Source organism: Trichoderma camerunense, assembly GCF_050948025.1.
Source record: "Trichoderma camerunense strain CBS 138272 chromosome Unknown V8C40scaffold_10, whole genome shotgun sequence".
In the NCBI taxonomy this organism is placed as follows: domain Eukaryota; kingdom Fungi; phylum Ascomycota; class Sordariomycetes; order Hypocreales; family Hypocreaceae; genus Trichoderma; species Trichoderma camerunense.
Window position 1 is genome coordinate 1,042,183 of NW_028145360.1, and position 18,338 is coordinate 1,060,520.

The 18,338-nt window shown below is 52.7% G+C and overlaps 8 protein-coding genes across 8 annotated transcripts; 4 read left to right on the forward strand and 4 right to left on the reverse strand.

Annotated features, from left to right (window-relative positions):
- The first annotated feature begins 74 nt into the window (after positions 1–74).
- On the forward strand, positions 75–1,753 carry V8C40DRAFT_247087 (uncharacterized protein). Its single transcript, XM_083216253.1, has 3 exons — positions 75–712; positions 806–1,146; positions 1,201–1,753. Exons 1-3 carry the CDS (start codon positions 189–191, stop codon positions 1,479–1,481), a joined length of 1,146 nt encoding a protein of 381 aa, XP_083072711.1. The 5' UTR covers positions 75–188; the 3' UTR covers positions 1,482–1,753.
- Positions 1,754–2,055: 302 nt separating this feature from the next.
- Positions 2,056–4,190, reverse strand: V8C40DRAFT_29190 (uncharacterized protein). The gene is made up of 5 exons (XM_083222800.1): positions 3,903–4,190; positions 3,465–3,621; positions 3,223–3,395; positions 2,635–3,066; positions 2,056–2,571 (listed from the first exon to the last, which is right to left on the reverse strand). The coding sequence occupies exons 1-5, from the start codon at positions 4,014–4,016 to the stop codon at positions 2,140–2,142; spliced, it is 1,308 nt and encodes a 435-aa protein (XP_083072712.1). The 5' UTR covers positions 4,017–4,190; the 3' UTR covers positions 2,056–2,139.
- Positions 4,191–5,498: 1,308 nt separating this feature from the next.
- Positions 5,499–5,898, forward strand: V8C40DRAFT_247096 (uncharacterized protein). Its single transcript, XM_083216254.1, has one exon. The coding sequence runs from the start codon at positions 5,569–5,571 to the stop codon at positions 5,851–5,853; it is 285 nt and encodes a 94-aa protein (XP_083072713.1). The 5' UTR covers positions 5,499–5,568; the 3' UTR covers positions 5,854–5,898.
- A 185-nt stretch (positions 5,899–6,083) lies between these two features.
- Positions 6,084–6,364, reverse strand: V8C40DRAFT_247098 (uncharacterized protein). Its single transcript, XM_083216255.1, has one exon. It carries the CDS (start codon positions 6,347–6,349, stop codon positions 6,149–6,151), a length of 201 nt encoding a protein of 66 aa, XP_083072714.1. The 5' UTR covers positions 6,350–6,364; the 3' UTR covers positions 6,084–6,148.
- A 2,998-nt stretch (positions 6,365–9,362) lies between these two features.
- On the forward strand, positions 9,363–10,838 carry V8C40DRAFT_279841 (uncharacterized protein; the record flags this gene model as incomplete). Its single annotated transcript, XM_083221296.1, has 1 exon — positions 9,363–10,838. Exon 1 carries the CDS (start codon positions 9,576–9,578, stop codon positions 10,836–10,838), a length of 1,263 nt encoding a protein of 420 aa, XP_083072715.1. The 5' UTR covers positions 9,363–9,575.
- A 344-nt stretch (positions 10,839–11,182) lies between these two features.
- On the reverse strand, positions 11,183–12,764 carry V8C40DRAFT_29245 (EF-hand domain-containing protein). The gene is made up of 4 exons (XM_083222801.1): positions 12,529–12,764; positions 12,390–12,408; positions 11,853–12,303; positions 11,183–11,752 (listed from the first exon to the last, which is right to left on the reverse strand). Exons 1-4 carry the CDS (start codon positions 12,567–12,569, stop codon positions 11,289–11,291), a joined length of 975 nt encoding a protein of 324 aa, XP_083072716.1. The 5' UTR covers positions 12,570–12,764; the 3' UTR covers positions 11,183–11,288.
- Positions 12,765–14,038: 1,274 nt separating this feature from the next.
- V8C40DRAFT_247112 (gamma-glutamylcyclotransferase) lies at positions 14,039–15,584 on the forward strand. Its single transcript, XM_083216256.1, has 4 exons — positions 14,039–14,287; positions 14,431–14,462; positions 14,558–14,608; positions 14,788–15,584. The coding sequence occupies exons 1-4, from the start codon at positions 14,241–14,243 to the stop codon at positions 15,351–15,353; spliced, it is 696 nt and encodes a 231-aa protein (XP_083072717.1). The 5' UTR covers positions 14,039–14,240; the 3' UTR covers positions 15,354–15,584.
- Positions 15,585–15,988: 404 nt separating this feature from the next.
- V8C40DRAFT_266587 (RNA recognition motif domain-containing protein) lies at positions 15,989–16,935 on the reverse strand (the record flags this gene model as incomplete). Its single annotated transcript, XM_083219769.1, has 5 exons — positions 15,989–16,068; positions 16,146–16,384; positions 16,476–16,582; positions 16,765–16,837; positions 16,916–16,935. The coding sequence occupies 5 exons, from the start codon at positions 16,933–16,935 to the stop codon at positions 15,989–15,991; spliced, it is 519 nt and encodes a 172-aa protein (XP_083072718.1).
- Positions 16,936–18,338: the final 1,403 nt, after the last annotated feature.

The following is an 18,338-nucleotide window of genomic DNA, read 5'->3' on the forward strand; positions in this document are numbered from 1 at the left end:
ATTGTGTGTTCTCACTGTCCAGGTCCGTCAACTATTAATAGGTAGTAGCCACCAGCGATCGGCTAATCGCCGGACATGGAAGCTATGAAGTCACCACCCTTTCGTCACCTAGCACACTTTCAACCTGGGAAGCCTTGCTGCTAAAAGTTCTTAACTCTACAACTTAGTATTCAACAATCAACCCAATCATGGAACCAGATCAAGACGGAAACACTCCAACCACAGAACCTATCCGCTTCCGCGCAGGAAAAAAGAGAAAAGCGTACCGCCAACGACCTACCGAAGAAGAAGAGGGCCATGACGTAGCGACCGTGATCCCAGCTCCGTCCTTCCTGCCAGGCGCGTCAAAGCTTGAAGATGGCGAGCCTGGACGAGACGCAACCGACGACGCCAACGCCAACGCAGAAAAACTACTAAGAGAACTCGAAGGGGAGGACGGCAATGGTGATGATGGAGACGATCGAATGGATGGGGAATCAGCAGTGGCAGCTGCGTTGCGCCTCCGCAATGCGCGCCGGGCAGGTCGTCGAGGAGGCGTGGGCTTCCGCTCAGAAGGACGAAACCAAGACGACGAGGACGCAGACGCAGAGCAGCACGCGCTGGTTCTCCGAGACGCAGATAAAGATGCCGCGCACGATCGCATCGTCGGCGGCATCACCAATCGCTTCATGCACCAGACTGGCCTCCTCACCATCCTCGACGACAAACACATGTACGCCAAAATCCACCAGAACCCTTCAAGACCCTTTCTCTCTCTCATCCATGTGCCTCTCTTCACTTGTAGAGCGCCAAGCTAATCATTCAGGAATGAATACATAGAATCCCGCCTCGCTAGCCGCTCCGCCGACCCCCACGGCACATCTCCCTCATCACAGCCCGCATCCCAGTCCGCGACGACGAACCAAGGCCTCGCCAACCACCAGGACAAGTGGCGTGACCAGCCCACCCGCCACGGCAAGCTCGTCGAAGTCGACATGGCGAACCTCGACAGCTCAAGGAACAACAACGGCAGCGACAGCCACAAGCGCCGCCGCATCGAAACGGACGGCGCCGCCAAACCGCCTCCTCGCCGTGGCCGTAACCGCCGCAACAGTCAGGACATTGCGCGCGATGCCCTCGTCGAGCAGTTCCTCCACGAAAACCGCCGTGAGTTCTCCCCTTTTATCATAAACAACACTCTACTAACACACCACTTCACAGTCGACGTCTACAACGTCCCCTCCTCATCAACAGCAGCAGCTTCTTCCGCCCCCGGCGGGGATCCCTCCGCCGACGACCGCCTCGCCGAAGAGTTCCGGCAGCAGTACTACGACGAGCAGGCCATGCGCCGCAAGAAGAAGCGTCCAGTGCAACAGCAGAAGCAGCAACAGCAGCAGTCGGGCGATGTTCTCAAGGGCCCTAAACTCGGCGGTAGCAGGAACATGAGAGCAGCCGTTAGGGATAAACTGCTGCAACAGGAGAAGGAGAAGAAGGGCAGGTAATTCTAGCCATGCTCTCTTGTCGCAAGATAATACGACCCTTCTGTCGATCAAGAGCTCTAGAAGAGTCTACTACCTCATAATATCAGCATATAAAACGAAATTGGAACTTAGCGTGTATATTTCAAGGAGAATCAAGGTCACTAGCAGAAGCAGTGTCAATCCATAAAATGGCATAATCATTCATTGACTGTCTTAGAACCCAGTCCCTACCTAACCATAAAAGACCTATTTCATAACCCAAACCCAATAGATTGAAACCCTAAAGTCATAAAAAATGTGCAACTGTGCCAGCCAGGTTACCCAACAGAACCCTTATCTGATCCAATGTAATAACGCCGCAGCACTTTGGAACCCAATATATCCAAAAACGAATGAAGCCATAACCAAAAAAGAAAGGAAAATAAACAAACCAGTTGAAAGTCCCATACCAGGACCGAATTGGGTCTTTTTTTTACCCAAAAAAGGGGGGCGGCCAAGGCAATTGCTCTGAGGCAGGAAAGGAAATAGGCCTGTATCATGTTTCCCGGTGCGCCTGCCAGTGGCCTCTGTATAATGGCGCCAAAGATGCAAATAAACGACTGATGCGTATAAATAAAAGAAGAAGAAAACCCAGCGTTACCCGTAAAACAGAAAAGAAAGCAAGAAGATGAAGAATCATTCATCTGATGTCAAGCTGGAAGGGCTTGTACCGACCACCGATTGTCGCGCAGCGAGGGCACTTCCTACGAGCTCCATGCTCAGACATGAGGACTTCAACGCACGACGAGCACAGGCCGCATATGCACTCCGTACAGGCATACGAATTCTTAAGTAGGGATATGCCGTGGCAGGCGGCACAGTATATCTGGATATTCTGTGAGTTGTAGCTCGGTGATGAGTCTGACAGCCCGCGAGATCCAATGTGGAAATTATCCCCGCTTTCGCCGCTCTCGACGGATGGGAAAGGTTCAATCACATCCTGATTGTACGAGGGTGGCGTCAAGGCCTGTTGCAGGGGAGAAGCTTGATAGTTGTTGCTGGCAGACTGGAATTGGTGGTGGCTAAATGGAGGTAGCGATGCTCTGTGAATTGAGACTGGCGATTGAGGCATCTTTTGAAAGACAAAGTTAGCAAACCACTTTCTCCCTACAAACGCATTACCTGCGTTACTCACCGGAGTGCGGTCCTCGTCAATGTCTCCTGCTGCAGACGCGGCCTGGTCCGCGGCATCAATCAGGTCTTCCCATCGTTTGCCGTAATCTGCCCACGGCTCGGCAGAGAGAGCCTTGCGGTCATGGCCACTTCTGTATCGCTCTTCGTTCTGGATACGTCGCAGCCAATCAGAGCCACGTGAAGGCTTCTTCTTATGATGGGATTCTCGGCTTTTCTTTGATATAGACTGCTTGCGAGGCCGGCTTGGTCCCAAAGGCCGTTGGAGCGGAGGCAAAGTTGACGATCGCCCAGGTGGTGAAGCTGCCAAGAGGGAAGGAAGGATTTCGCGAGGCCGGTTGGAATACGGGTCACTTGTGATGTTGCTGAGATTCAGAGGCGGCAGCTCAATGGATTTTCTAGGTCTGCGACGGCCATCTAAATCGGAATAATATCCCTAGAGTGGTGAAAAGCGTATCGTTAGCAGCTATAGCAAAGTACCGGGGGGAAGCTCCCGTTATCAGCGCTATCATCGTGAGATAATAGATAAGATATTCATCCATCTATTTATCGATAGGCAGCGGGGTACGCTTTCAAGCCGTTCTTCACTTACACCATCCATATCTAGCTCTCTCTCAGACTTTACGCCATGGAGCTCGGCCAAAACAGCCGCTGCGCTGGCGGTTCCCAGGATGGAGCTGGTCCCAGGTAGTTTCTCGTCGCCAGGCCGCGGAGTGCCGGGGTTGCTGGATTCGTCTCTGTAAAACGAATGGCGATCATGAAAGCCTTTGGGACCAATCGTTAGTCTGTGATTTTGACAAGAGATTGCGGTGGGAAAAGGGAGCTTGGACGCACTTTGAGTGGCTGAGGGTGTTCCTTCATTCTGGCGGCGATCCTGAGGCGGGGTGCTGATCATAAGCAGAAAGCTTTCTTCGGTCGCTGGAAGCTTGGATATGTAGTGCTCCGGGTGTGCACGGCGAATGTGCTCTTGCATAGATCGATATCTCTTTTCCTATAATTGGAACGTCGTGTTAGAGGTCTGTGCTATGGTTCACAGTGCCATTGAAAGCTTCCAATGCGGATGGTTGTGGCGGAGGCTGAACTCCGAGTGCTTGCATGCATGCGAGCGTGTATGACAATAGAGCCTTTCTGGCGGTGCCAGCGTAGGATCGGTCAAAGGGCAGAAGCAAGGCAGAATTGAAACTCAAGGGAGAAAAGGGCTGTGGGGAGAGGGAAGCGGATAGCTGCAGGAAGAGAGGGAAGTGGCCCTGGAGTAGGGCAACCAGTACTCACGCCGATGCATCGTTTCCGACAGCTTGAGCCATCTTGGTTTCGGAGCGGGCAGACAACCTCATTGTTGGAGTCTGTGATGGAAAAGGACGAGGTGAGGGATGATCGCGGCGGCATCTTGAATTCAAGTAAAGAAGACAGGAATTCTCTTAGGAAGCAATGGTGTCGTAAAGGAAGAAACCAAATCTAGGCAGGTTGCTCAATCGAGCCGGCGAATAAAAGCAATCAACAAGAGTCGTCTAATTCGAGGGCGGCGATCGCGAGCACGACGTATTGAAGCTCGATTCGCCGCCTAGCTGCTGGTTTCCTCGACTCAACTTGCGTAAGAGTCTGGATAGATGGATAGTACGAAGCACCAAAAAGGGAAGAAATTGAGCTTCAGAATATGCGTAGCGGCCAACGCTGGTTTTAAGTGTGCTCTCGGCTTAATCCGCCGAGTAAGAGTTGCGTCGACGACGCCGCAAGATGCAGTTAGTGAAAAGTAACTTGCGACTTGGCTCTAATTGCGAGTCTGAAGCTCTTCCTTGGCTAAATCGTCCAGATGTATATAATTGTAGGTATGCGGCTATGCAGGTCAAGTGGGTTTTCCGGAAACGACAAACTGAGCGGCACGGCCGAGGTCCAGAAACAGATGGCCGAGAAGGTATAGCGATGCGTAACGGGATAGAGAAATAGCTTCAAGCTGAGTAGAAAGGTATAGCGGGATCGATTGTATTTGATAAGAGGCAAATGTGATGTAGAATGGCAAGGAAAAAGTATGAGAGAAGAGAGTTTGAGATGTAAGAGGTAGATACCAAGTACGACGAGGGCAAAAGGTTTAGGTAGATGAAGGTACTATAGGTGAATTCAGGTACCTAGTAGATAAGAAGAAAAGAGAATATAAAGGTAAAGCAATGTAAGAGGAAAGGGATGAGCAGAAGCTCAAGTCCGTAGAAAGCTCGCAGATTTCTCTGCCAGCGTCAATGTGTGGGAGGGAAATGGGGAGGGGAGAGTTTGGATCGTAAAAGTACAGTGTAGGGGATTAGAAAATAGCAGCCGGACCAGCACTGGAGACGAGAGCTATCCTAAGTAAGTAGCTTGGCCTGGCCGCAGCACTCCATGTTACAGTGGCGGCGCTCAGATGGATTCGGCTCTGCTCACGGGGACTGGCTGCGGATGGCATCGCCCGGACCCAGGAAAGGCAAAAAGAAAAATTGGAAAATTATGAGAGAAGAGCCGGACGGAGGCTCCATGTATGCAGTACTTCGTCCGAGCTGACGGCAAGAAGGGCACAATCGCTGCAAGTGACCAAGCACGCACGTACTGTATACCCAGGACCTTCAGCAGCACGCACAAAAGAGCGTCACTGGGGCGCTCGGCTTGCTTGACCAAAGTACAGTGTACACGCCCTGGGGCCGCTGGAGAGCTTCTTGAGTTATAGTCCCTTGTCCAAGCACAAGCACAAGCACGAGTAGGGCACCCCGGGAGAGGGGGAGTGAGCGAGAGGCAGGGTGTGAGGAATGTGTGTGGGCAAAAGCGCGCTTCTGACATTCGTCTCAATGCACAAGTATGGAGTCTGGTAGCAGGTACCTAGGCCCGCTCCCCATCGTCTCTGTGTGCGCATGCAGCAGAAGGTCCCTTGTGATCTGCTAGAGGTTTCTGCTTCAATCCCGGACGAGGTGGCGAGCCAATGGGGAGCTTGGGGTTAAGCTCTGGCGCCCCCCTGCTGGAATCAAGAAGAGAAGAGGCTCCACTGGGAGCTCTGTTTTCCCTCTTTCTCTCTCTTCGCTCCTCTCTCTTTTCTTCATCTTTCTGTTGCTCGTTGGTACTCCGTAATAACAGCACAGTACTCCGGAGGAGCTGTGATAATGCCTCGTACAGGTTTCCCGTCCTTGGTTTATACTTCGTACTGTACACAAACGGGTTCGTTTTTGCGCTGGTAAAAAGTGTTGGTACCACAACCCTAAGGAACTAACCCCAGGTCCTGGTTGGTAGAAGCAGGTACATTCTCACTTTTGCCCACCGTCCGGTGCCGTTTTCTCACAAGCGCCAAATCTCGTGGCAAATCATGGCATCTCTTAACTGCAATGACTCGGCATTGGCGGGGCGGCATCGCGCAACGCAATGCTGCAGTCCGTCTGCAGATTCGAGCAGGCAATGCTGCTGGCTGAGGTTTCGAGCTGACTGGTCGTTTGAGTGGGGGCTGTCTGTTCTCTGCTCGCGAACCAGGGGAGCTTTATCAGCTTGCTGAGCTCCAGTGATACATCCGCTTAAGTGCAATACGGGGTCTGCCATGCCATCCGCCCTTGGGGGCAGCCAGTGCCGTGAGGCGCGGTTGGCGGCTTGCCTGGCGGAGCTCCGAGCCCAAGCTGAGAAGGACAAAAATGCATTATTTGACTTTTAGTTGAAGTATTGGCTCGCCTTTTCCCGCTTGTCTCGGAGCTGTTGGACTTTGCTTCTCGTATGAGCATCTCCGTATCCAAGCCAAGTTATCCCTCATCATGACATGCTCATGCCCTTGTGCCAAGCTACTGCCTATCCTTCCTAGTCAGGCAAGCAGATAGGACGATAAGCAGCGGTCGAAGCAGGGAAGAAAAAAGGACCGCCTTGGTCCGGCATACATGCACGAAGGCCTGCTACAGTATTCATACTGTACGGAGCAGGCCTGGCCGAAGATGTGCGTATTGAAGAAGAAAAAGAAGAGGGAAGAAAGGCCGTCTCCCGCCAACTGCAAGCCGCTTCTGGGTCTGAGGTCTGGCACCGGCGGGTCCGTAGGCGTCATCCAAGCCGTTCTCCCACTTCCGGTTGTCTTGCAAAGAGCTAAGCTTGCGCTTGGCGCCTGTAGCTTCGCCGTGACACTCGAACTGAAGCTGCTCCCTCGCAGAAGCATCGTAAGAGTTTCACAGGGTCGGGCTGGCCGGGCTGGCGTCTGAACCGTGGTTCCAACGTGGTTAGCGATGGCACCTGAGTAACAGCCGTGCTGAATCGGTCGGTGTGCGGCGCTGCGAGTCAACGAGGGCCATACAGCTAGTGTTGGCTCGGTGGCGGCAGCGTGTGGGCAGAGGAAGAGGAAAAAATTTGTTCGGTCGCGAGACAAGTATCTGCTACCTGGGCGAGTACCTCTGACAACTGCAACAACGGGAGCCAGACAGCGGCATGCCTTTCTGGCGCAGGTATCGTATCCTTGAAGCGCCACTGCGCCGTCATCAACCTAACAGGGCGACTGACATCACTGGTGTGCCAGGGTCCGAGTGGTCTGCACACCATGAAACTGACGTGCAGCCGACTGGGTCGGAGACGGGGATCGGAGAGGGCCCTTTTTGGGTCTTGCCAGGCAAAGCGAGTCGTGAGGGAGCTTGTACGAAGTAGACGAGATTTGGTCTGCCGGAGAAGCGAAGCAAAAAGACGGAGATGGGCTTGCCGGGAGAGGTAGTTGTACGAGGCAGACAAGCAGCGTGGTGATGGGAAGCTTGGAGGTTGCAGCGACATGATCGGTGTGCTTGACCGAGCCTGTCCATGCTCACGTACCACGGCATAGCCCCTCCGGACACGAACTATTTGGTGATTTTGAAGACATGCATGCATACTGACCTGAGGTTGAGTTGACCTTTTTTCCAGAACTCGAACTGCACAACTAGCAGCATTAGCTGATGCCAATACTTCCTCCCTGCTTAACCTGTCTTCAATCGATGTTATTGCAGCACAAGTCACATATCAATAGTGGAAGAGCATGTGCCTTGTAGTAATAGTTACTAACCTTGGTGCTCTAAAGCTCCCAGCTGATACTGTACCGACAGGTTCAGCGCGCGCCGGAACACAATAGCAGCACAATAGTTGCAACAGCGTCTCTCTCTCGTCAGCCCATCCATCCCAGCAAGGGACGCTTGTGCCAGCTGCTTGCCAATCACAGCCGCCAGATGGCCTCTGCTTTGTGTGCATTATACAGGTACATGGGATGAGATGGGATGGATGAGTGAGTCCCATGCTTCTTCTTCTTCTCACTGATTCAAAGGCGGTGACCCCGCGCCATACTATTCCCAGTGGTACCAGCTACCTACCGGCCGTAGCTCAGCCGGTCACAGCCGACCACCGGCCGCTCTCAAGGGTCCTCCCCCAGCTCCTGCAACTGCTACACTTTGACTCCTGCACCCACCTGCCTAGGTACAGTACACACACACACACACACACACCCATAGCTCTTGCTCTGGTACTGGCCGTTTGCTTCCTTCCTCTTGCCTCAGCTCCCAATTCATTCCCTCGGTACTCGTACTCGGCTGCTTTACTTTCAGTAAGAAGTTGCGATGTGCTCTTGTCATCTGCTGTCGGCTACACCTCAACAAGTACATGCTTGGTGCCCTACATGTTCTGAATACATCATGTTTTCTGTGATGGAACGCCTTCTCTCAAAACCCCTACCCACTAGCACCTAATAGCAGGTAGCAGGTACTGCATCCAGTACAGTCTCTCGACCTTCCATGCTACTGCAACTGCAACCCTCGGAAGGAAGGCGGGACTTACGCACACGCACTGTGACGCTGCAGTCTGCACCTACCTCTACTACGCTCTCCACGGTCCCCACCCGGCTGCACTGGCACTGCACTTGCCCGCGCTATGCTAATGGGGCCCTCCGCGCCTATTGTGCCTGGAGTCCCGTGCGGAAGTACTCTTTAGCGTTTCAATGCCCACTGGCCACGATACACTTTAGCGTTTTCCAAATGCCCACTGGCCACGATACAAAGGCGCGATGTGCCACTTTCGATACATTAATACCTGTCACTTTTTTTTCTTGATCCAATCTATTTTCCACTTTGGCCCGTTTCATTCATTCGGCCGTTACATGCGGCTTCGGTGCCTTTTCCTTACCTCAGCCATTTGGCCGGCAAAAGCAAGACGCCTCCGATTGTGGCAGCCGGTTTTTGCTTCGTGGGTGGAATATTTGGTCCGTTTTGCCCTGAATGGCCTGGGTCTTTCTATTGTGAACTACCGGAACTGCTAATTAAAATAGTGGAATGAGATGGACTAAGAGAGTCTGAAGCTTCACGCAACACCACTATGATGGTACCATCGACTGCTTTTGGATGGATGATTTGATATGACTACTCCGTACCTCGGAGTAATACATCTCGACATAGCTCCAGTAAAATCAAGGGTTCGACTCAAGCTGGGTTTAGCATGATTTTGGTCCGCTCCGGAGTTTGAACTCGGACTCCGTACGGAGTGGGCACGGCTTATATAGAACGGAACGATTTTGGCCACGCAAAAAGACTCCATCCCTGACCCTCATCCGGAGCTCCAGAATTGGGAAAAGATGCTACGGACTTGACTCAACCAACATGCCAGCCGTCAATTGGGCCGTTTTATCCGCCGTATACTACAGTCTTGCCATCCGACAACAGGAATGTTGTTCCTTGAGATGACTGTCTTGTTATGAGACATTACCAGCTACTGACTTGTACATAGTTACATCTCCCTTTGATAAGTTGCACTCAAGGCTGGAACCGTCTTGTTCGATCACTATAACTCAATTTGATGTTTTCAGTAGCTGAAGAGCATTCCTTATCCTAATGATGTTTAGCCGTGATTGTTTTGCCAGGTAGGTATGAATAAGTCACAACATGTCGTGAGATCAGGATATCGTGAACCTCGTAGAGCTTTAGACCTCCAACCCGCTTCTTCACTTTCGTGAGCCTTGCCATCATGGCATTGAACATATCCAAAGTATGCTCAGCAGATTCATTCCTCCTAACATTCACCCCCGTAGAAGGCAGCATCCGCGACCCCTTCTACATCCTCCTCGACCCCGTGCTAGAAGAACCAGCAACCAACAACCTCCTCCATCATCCTCACACCAAACACATCCCCTCGATAAGCCACATCCCAACACCACACCTCGTCATCATCAGCAAAGGCAGAATCACGCCTCCCCTCGAAGCCGCACTACGACACATCGCCCTCACAGCTACAAAAACAATCATCTTGGCCGACCCAGCAACGGCCAAGACGCTCCGCACATGGAAGAACTTCGACTTTAGCATCGTCGGCGCGCTCTCGCCGTGGCTGGATCCGCGTCTGGTAGGGGAAGATAGAGTGGCTCGTGTGCCGGTTCCTCCTTGCTATATCGGTGGTGACCGCGGCGAGGTGACGGTCTCTTTGATTCCCCAGAGGGGGTTCATGAAGGGCGCTCGCGCGGCGATAGGCATCACATATCGTCCTTCGCCGTCGAGGCCGTCTCCCTTTCGACGGTGTGTCACCATGCCCGTGACAACCACAACTCCGGGATCAGCAACAATCGTATCAGCACCACAGCCTCAACTTTTACCTCCTCTTCCAGTGCCGTCGATAGGAGACTTGACTGCCAGGCTCGTTCCTCCCACGCCTCCACTCACTCCCAAACTACCACCGCTTCCCCCGAAAGATACAGACACAGGATTACCGCTCCCTCGTTTCCCCGGCAAGACACTTTCCGTGATATTCTCACCGCGAGGAACATCGTACAACAGCATAAAGCCATACGCAACTTCACATCTCGTATCTGAGGCCGCCCTCCCCCTGACCGCGCTCATACACAGCTTCGATACGGAACCTAGGCCACTGTGGGCTCTCGGACGAAACAACAGCTATTTCCCCATCGGACAGGAAACGGCTCTCGCTCTCGGTGCGAAAGCCTGGGTAGCAACTTGTGGCTCAGACGACAAGGCCACCGTGAGGAGGAGCAAGCGACCCCGTACAAGGACGTACCTCTGGCACGAGGTCCAAGAGATGCTGGATCGGGCAGAGGCAAAGGAGAGGAGAGCCTCTTCGAGCCGGTATGCGCCGAGGAGCACGCAGATATTGGATCTGTACCAAGGTGAAGAGGTGACTCTGACGAGCGATGGTGTTTGCGAGCTGGACCCCCTATCGCAGCATCAGCGTGCAGTGCCGGATGCCTTGGGGTTATTTAATAGCGTTTCAGCGTTTTAAGGGATGAAAACATATGCCTTGGGGTTATTTAATAGCGTTTCAGCGTTTTAAGGAATGAAAACATATGCCTGAGGGGTTATTTGATAGCGTTTCGGCGTTTTAAAGATGGAAAAGGCGAACAAGAGTAATAATACTAATGGTAATATTGTAAATGATTCTTTATTCTCATCTGCCGCGATGGATAAATGTCTTTTGAAATACAATGCGAGGGAGAAAGCAAACAACAAAAATGGTACATGTATGCGAGATGAGACTTGTAGATGCAGATGAGACGCCCTCACATCTCCCAGGGTATCGTGCATCCATCTGCCTATCTATGCCCACCTCTTCAAACCTACTCAACAAATGCCCAACCAGCCCTCCGTTTCCTTCTTTTTTTCAACATCTAGTTTTCAACTTTCTTATCCACTATTTACCGCCCTTTCATCCCATGAGTCTGAAAGAAGGGTCTCATTTCATCTGCTTCAAAATCTCGCTCAGGAAATCCTCAAAGCTCAAAGTAATGTATCCATCCCTGTCATCATCGTATCTCTTAAACACATCCGTCATACGCTTCAGTGAGATGCACGCCTGAACAAACAGATCAAAGCTCATGACGCCCTCGCCGCGCTTATCGTACGTACGGAACAGCAGCTCGACAAACTGCGGGCTGAGTCGGTAGCGGAATGCAATGAGGGCATCGGTGAATTCAGGTAGAGAGATGTTGCCGCTGCGGTCGACGTCGAAGCGGTCGAAGAGAGTGCGCCACGAGGCGAGGAAGGACCAGAGGCCACAGAATTCCTGGAAGCCAATTGTGCCGCTTCGGTCCGAGTCGAACATGCGAATCATCATGCGGACAGTCTGGATGTCGAAGGCGGTCCAATCGCCGTTGACAAGGGCGGCTGAGAGCTCCTTTTCGGATAGGTGACCGGTTCCTAAGTTGAGGAGGCTTGACGTTAGCATCTCGTTGTTGACTCATGCACATATCCTTCGGACAGAGGAGTCGTCCTATATCTCTTTGGGTGTCAAACTCACCATCCTTGTCCACAGCCCTAAAGAGTGGCAGCAGCGTTGGGTCTGCACCATTCGCGTCGTTGGATGGCGAAGGGGGCGGTCGAGAGGTAGCAGCAGGGTGATGCTGCGCTGCCGGACGCTGAGCAGCGGCTACAGGAGGCGGTGATCCAAGCCCGTATGCGCCAGGGTGGGTGATTGGCGACCTATTGTCATGTCGCTGCTGCTGATCGTATCTTGGCTGCCCTTGACCATGTCCCGCCGTATCGCGCCGTGGGGGGTGATCGTACTGTCCTTGACCACCATGTCCCGCCGTATCACGCCGCGGTGGGTGATCGTACTGGTGCTGGTTGGGGGGAGGCTGTTGGTGTTGTTGGTATTGCGGTTGCTGCTGCTGATACTGTGGCTGCTGAGGGCGACCGTATCCCTGCTGCGGAGGCGCTCCAGCGTGCGGAGATGGTGCCTGGCCTGGTTTCTGCGCAAACAAGCTTGGTCAACTGCCTATCCCATGGGACATCTCTCTTCCTCCGGTCTCAGGGGGGTGGGATTCATGCAACGTACTTGGTCAGGCTCAGCAAATCTGTAGTTGGTGACGGGTTAGCGATTGACCATTTCACCAAATGTTCTGAGAGCCACGAGGGGGGTAGCAAAAGCGGCACGGCAGTCCATGACGTTTCGAGCTTCCAAGGCTGAGACATACCTGGGGAGAGCATCTGGGTCGTAGGGCCGGTTGTACGCCATTTCTGCGAATGTACCAAAGGAGCTTCGCAGATGTGTCTGTGACGTGGCCGCCGGGTATTGATACAGAGAAAACAACGAGGGAATTTCTGGTGTGCCCAGTCGATGCGGGTTTGTGTTGCGTCGTCGGCTCTGGAAGCTTCTTTCTACCAAAGACAAGACGTCGAAACAGCTGTTGCTTGGGGGGTGGGGTTGAGGAGAGATAAAGCTGCTGTGTGGTTATGCAGTAATAAGAGGCGGTAGGTCTCTAGTACGAAGCGCTGTAGGTAAATCGGGTCGCGGGGCAGGGCCTTTTCTAGAGCAAAAAAAGCACCAGGCTGGTAAATACTCCAGGTCCGTAGAAAAGAACTAATTCAATGCGAGATTGGATGCCGAGAGTCGTCGCCCTTGTAGATGGAAAATAGGGGCTGCAGGGTCTGTAGGCGTCGTAAGGCCTTGCGAGTCGCGGCGCCGAGAAATTATTGGAAGGATTTTGGTCAATGTTCAATTGTAGTTGCGACGGGGAAACAGATGGAGGATTCAAATGCTGAGACTCGCATCCTCGTCAGTTGTCACTCTCAAATACGGAGTTACATGTACCTAAATAGCAGCAGCTGGGCCTCAGCTGCACATCCCGTCAGCACAAACGCGGCAAAAGCTGGGCTGGCAGCTTCAATAGTGCCGATCCCTGTCGGTGCCTTGCGACAGTTTGTGGCGGGGTGCCGGTTTGGCCATGGAATGCCGCGCCTTCGCCTCGTTTCTCGCCCAATCCTTTTGGCTCGTTTCTCCAATGCAGCTTTTCAGCTTTGAGAGCTGTATTGTATTGTCTTCAGCTTTGGCCACCTCTGGTCACAATACGAGCAACCACTGAGCAGACAGAAAACACAGTGGTGAACCAAACCAACCACCTTACCTTCTGCCCGCAATTCAGACTTCGTACAGTGCCATTGCTGCTACGAACAACTCAAACCGGGGCTGCTGAGATGAGAAAACACTGAAACTTGCACAGCCGCCACGCCATACCGTGAGGCTCTGCGCGGCCCATAGCATCATCCGGCCAAGGTAGGCTCATCGGCAGGCCGACTTGCGACCAAAAAAATGACTCCACATTCGCTCTTGGCCTCAAAAAGGATCATTCTTTTCAGCGGCTTTGCGGTATTATATCGTCTGGGCGTGAAGTACACAGACCTCGCCTTGCAAGTGCTAACCTTTCTTAACGCTGAGGAATCAATTTCATGCGTCCTGTCTCAACTTGCTGCAGCCGGTGAAAGCCTCCTTGCGTGTAGTAGTGTCTTTCTGCCTGTCTGTTATTTAATCTCCTTGTGAAGCAGAGCGTCTTTGTTTGTTCGTTGCATGTCAACTTGCCATTATCGAAGCCTGAAGTTGTTCATGACTCAAAAAGTTCACTGGCTGGCTGCTTTGTAATCATTTCCACTCGCAGTCTCGTAACCTCTTTGCGCCATAACCTCCATATCTCTCATGTCAGCGCCGTAGCCAAATCAGATGCCGCACCGTAAAAACGCTTTTGCATGCTGATCTTGTTAATTGTTCCCGTCATTCCAATAGACTGTCGCTTCTCATCTCTGTAATTCTGTCGCTTCAAACATAACATTCGTCGACGAAGATTTTAATCGAGCCGAAAACAACAACAACACACACCCCCCAGATATAGTATCTCGCGTGACCTCGTACGTGATGACTGCAGCTGAAAACGCATCGGAATTCTGGCTCTATGGCTACGGGTACGTTTCGCAAATCAAATTGGCGTACAAGACGTGGCACAGGATTCGGGATTTTGTCTCCGCCTGCTCCCCTGTCGACGCCCAAGCCTTGCTCCTCCCATGTCGTTCGTGCATCTAATCTCTGATGGATACCCAACGTATAGGAGCCTCATATGGAAGCCCCCGCCGCACTTTGGTATTGCTCCCTTCTACTTTTCTCACATTGCACATACTCTGCCTCTGTACGGGGAAAATGTCATAAGACATATACCTGCTAACACCAGCAACAAGACAAGAGAATCCCGGGTTGGGTAACGGGATACGTCCGGCGTTTCTGGCAGGTAAGTTCAGTTCACTCTGGCGAAAGCAACTCGTTGCCCCTTTTTCTCTCTCACTGCCCAGTATGGTGTACGGTAGCTCACAACCTCAATAGGCCAGGTATGTAGGACGATGACAACAAACGCCTCTGCAAGAGCAGTGCAGTCACGAGGCTCATTTGCAAAACTAACCCGAATATCACTCCAGCGAAGATCATCGAGGGACACCAGAGGCTCCTGGGCGAGTGGTCACTCTGATTGAACGGTCCCACTGGGAACAGCTCACAGACCACCATGACGATGCTCCCGATAAAGTATGGGGAGTAGCTTACCGGATCCACGCCGACCATGTGACAGAGGTCAAGGAGTATCTCGACATCCGAGAGATCAACGGCTACTCCATCCATTATACGCCATTTCATCCCGCTGATGGCTCTTCACCCATCCAGACGCTGGTCTACATCGGTACGCCAGACAATGAGCAGTTTGTCGGTCCCCAAGACCCTCAGGAACTTGCCGAGCACATCTTGCGTAGCCGTGGCCCCAGCGGGCTAAACAAGGACTACCTCTTCGGCCTCGACACAGCATTGGCTGAACTGTGCCCGGAGAGTGAGGATGTCCACGTGAGTGATCTCGCACGTCGTGTGAGGGCTCTTGAAGCCGCGGCCAACGGCTCAGCAAAGGCTCCCCGAGCTTCACCTCAAATCTCCAATTTCAAACAGGAGAGCAGCACAAGGGAGGCGGAGGAAATCGAAAAAGTTGTCTCATAATAAGAAGGCGGGGAAAGACAAAGACCAGAAAAACTGACAAAGAAACATGGAAGGCAAATGCTTTTTTTCCTCTCAGATCCCCTAATGATAGACAATGCCGCCCTCGTCTCTCATACCGGCCGACCTAGATATTGATCATAGCCCGTCATTAACGTCGCCAATATTATAGTGGACCTTTTCTAGAAAGGTGGCCAAATATATGGCTCCAATATCCCCTACAGATGTCTCTCCACCCGAAATCTCCCCTTGACTTGTCCGTGATCCGGCCAGTCCCTCCCACAAAGCAATGGTGCAGGAACCCCCTGTTTTGATTCCAAAAGCACAAGACGGGGCAAGTAAAAACCGGCAGTGAAAAAAACAAAAGAAATCCTCCCTCTCCAAGAGCTTCTCCTCACGCAGGGCTCGTTAATAGCCTGGACAGCTCATCCATTTTATCGAAAGAAAAACAAATCCGGGTATATCTTTGACACTTATAGACGCTCCACCTCGAGAGTTCTAAAGGGTGCCGTTCGCAAAACCAAAAGAACATGCCTGGGTCTTTATTTTTCGATAACACGGCTCCGGAAGGGCTCTAAGCCTCTCACCCTGGGGAAGGACTGTGGATGAGAATCTGCAGCGGGCCTTATTGGATTTGCTTAATAGCCTCCACCCTGGGGGGGAGGCTGTGGTGGCTGCTGGGGAACATTGGGGTAGCCACCATACGATGGGACGTAACCTAGGAGACAGTCAACATCGATTCAAAGCGAATGGCCACCTCTATGACCATGGGGAGAGAGTCTGCTTTTGAAATACCTTGCGGAGGCATGCCGTACTGAGGCTGCTGCTGTGGGTAACCGCGGCCATACGGAGCTTGCTGGTACATGTTGGGAACGCCGTAGCCAGGGGGTGGTGCATTGCCATAGGGTCCCGGCGGTGCTCCGTAGCCGCCGCCGCCTCGGCCTCCATACCCTCCGCCGTTGCGATTGCCGAATCCTCCGCCACGGGGACCATTATCGGATGCCTTATCAACACGAATAGTTCGCCCGTCAAACCTGGAGAAGGAGTCAGAACTCTTCTGCAATGGACATGATACTCCCAGCAAAAAGAAGCAGGCAAAGAAAAGAATAAGCAAAGAATCCGTACTCGACATTGTTCATAGCGGTGATGGCAGCTTGGGCATCAGCTTCTTGTACGTATCGCACAAAACCAAAGCCACGGCTGCGGCCGGTATCTCGATCCTTGACAACCACCTTGACAAATTCATTAGAAACACGGTTCCACGCGTGAGCTGCCACAACAGGGGATTTGCGTTGATGGAAATGTTGGATCCCATTTTGTGAGCGAGTCCAAGTCACGGCTCAGGCGACGCAAATCAATCAAAGCCAGCCGTGCTGTACCAAGGCGTAATGGGATGAGTTAAAGAACGACTTACCGCTTCCTCAACCACGCCAAATTCCTCAAACTTTTGGCGCAGAGTGGCCTCTTCGGTGTGCCATGCTAGGCCGCTTTGGCACTCAGTCAGCAGCACGTCCAGACGACTCCATGGGGGCGAGCGCAGCCGGGGAGCAGGCTAGAAAACTTACCCTATGAAAAGCTTCGACATTTTGAGATGCACTGCGTCTCGATTTCTGACGCTGGTGGATGTGGCAGTCCTTGTCAAGAGTGGCAGTAGTACCCTGACCGAATGTTCTGATATTGTCAGGCGGGGTGCTGCAGAATTCGGGATATGGTAGTTGGGTTCTGTTAGGGGAGGGGGGAGAGTGAAAGAACTAGTCTCAACAGGTAATAGCAGGATGGTCTGAGAAGAGAATCATAGGCTTGGGCAGTGTCTTGCAGATGAGGGTAGGGCATAAAGTCCTCTAGACTGCATGTGGTGCGCAAGGCCACTGGCCATGGGCGGCGCTCGTCATTAGGGGACAACGAATGCACTCCAAGCCCTCTCATAGTGCCATTCGACATTGGATACTATCGGGTATAACTGTGCTTGCAAGGCAACATCTGGTTTGTGGCTCCAGATCAACCCCCCGCCAGCATGGGCTAAAAAGCAAGGTCTGAGATGGCATACCTCGAAGTCAAGGGGGGCTTGTCGACATGGGCCAACAGCAATGTGCGGGTGGGAAGAAAGAGACTGGATAAATGAAAGTAGGCTACGGCCCAGTTTCCAATCGCAGTTCGATATTTTGCTGGGGGCGTCAGGTGATGGGGGAGAGATGCTCTGGAGCAGGATGCCAAAATATGGTAGTGCCTAGTTCCAAAGCACGGGATGCGGTGGAAAGGTTGGCAAACAAGGGCGGAGCAGCAGCGACAATGATGGTACAACGGTGACGGTGACAGCGATGGAGACCAGAGGCCGGAGAGACGAGACGGGACAAGTGTTCCATGCGGTACCGCAGTGAGGGACAGAAAAAGATGCAGACTACTGCGCGACCACGTACCTAGAGCTGTGCCGATTCGTCCGTGACGTCTGGAACCAGCAACCCAGCTTGCCCAGAGACAGATGAGCCACACAACGTGGTTGTGGCTTGCTGATCTCGCCCTCTCAGCGATCGACGGAGCTGCGGCGAGTGTCCTAAGCAGTGCGCTAATTAAAATGACCCCAAGTCCAGTCTGGAAGCTGGACTATGCTGGCAATGCCGCGGCGCGTCGGGGGGGCAGTGTGTTTGTAAGGGCGACTGGGTCTTTATCCGTACGAAGTGCTTATCGGGTGTCACGGCGGCCTCGAGAAGACGGGCGGTTGGTGAAGCGCGCAGAGACTTTTGGATTCGGCGGGATGTCGTAACGGCTAAAAAGGGATGGGGTCTTGGATTTGAGGGGGAAGGGCGGGAAGAGGGTGAAGGTGAAGATGGGCATGAGGAGAGAAGACCAAGAGATTTATGCGGTCAAGAAGTTGTTGTGGGAGAACAAAAAACGGTGGCCAGTCCTCCGTCTGTCCTGTGCGGGTACAGGCACAAAAGAAGGTACTTGGTACTCGCCTCTCGCAAGGTTGGCAGCTGGCGGTTGGCAGCT

Coding starts and splice junctions, on each gene's coding strand:
- V8C40DRAFT_247087 (XM_083216253.1), top strand. CDS start 189: ATGGAACCAGATCAAGACGGAAACACTCCAACCACAGAACCTATCCGC. Junction 713..805: donor ATCCTCGACGACAAACACAT/GTACGCCAAAAT, acceptor CTAATCATTCAG/GAATGAATACATAGAATCCC. Junction 1,147..1,200: donor GTTCCTCCACGAAAACCGCC/GTGAGTTCTCCC, acceptor ACCACTTCACAG/TCGACGTCTACAACGTCCCC.
- V8C40DRAFT_29190 (XM_083222800.1), bottom strand. CDS start 4,016: ATGCCGCCGCGATCATCCCTCACCTCGTCCTTTTCCATCACAGACTCC. Junction 3,622..3,902: donor GTCGGAAACGATGCATCGGC/GTGAGTACTGGT, acceptor TTCCAATTATAG/GAAAAGAGATATCGATCTAT. Junction 3,396..3,464: donor AACACCCTCAGCCACTCAAA/GTGCGTCCAAGC, acceptor TTGGTCCCAAAG/GCTTTCATGATCGCCATTCG.
- V8C40DRAFT_247096 (XM_083216254.1), top strand. CDS start 5,569: ATGGGGAGCTTGGGGTTAAGCTCTGGCGCCCCCCTGCTGGAATCAAGA.
- V8C40DRAFT_247098 (XM_083216255.1), bottom strand. CDS start 6,349: ATGCTCATACGAGAAGCAAAGTCCAACAGCTCCGAGACAAGCGGGAAA.
- V8C40DRAFT_29245 (XM_083222801.1), bottom strand. CDS start 12,569: ATGGCGTACAACCGGCCCTACGACCCAGATGCTCTCCCCAG. Junction 11,753..11,852: donor TAGGGCTGTGGACAAGGATG/GTGAGTTTGACA, acceptor TCCTCAACTTAG/GAACCGGTCACCTATCCGAA.
- V8C40DRAFT_247112 (XM_083216256.1), top strand. CDS start 14,241: ATGACTGCAGCTGAAAACGCATCGGAATTCTGGCTCTATGGCTACGG. Junction 14,463..14,557: donor GAAGCCCCCGCCGCACTTTG/GTATTGCTCCCT, acceptor ACCAGCAACAAG/ACAAGAGAATCCCGGGTTGG. Junction 14,609..14,787: donor CGTCCGGCGTTTCTGGCAGG/TAAGTTCAGTTC, acceptor CCGAATATCACT/CCAGCGAAGATCATCGAGGG.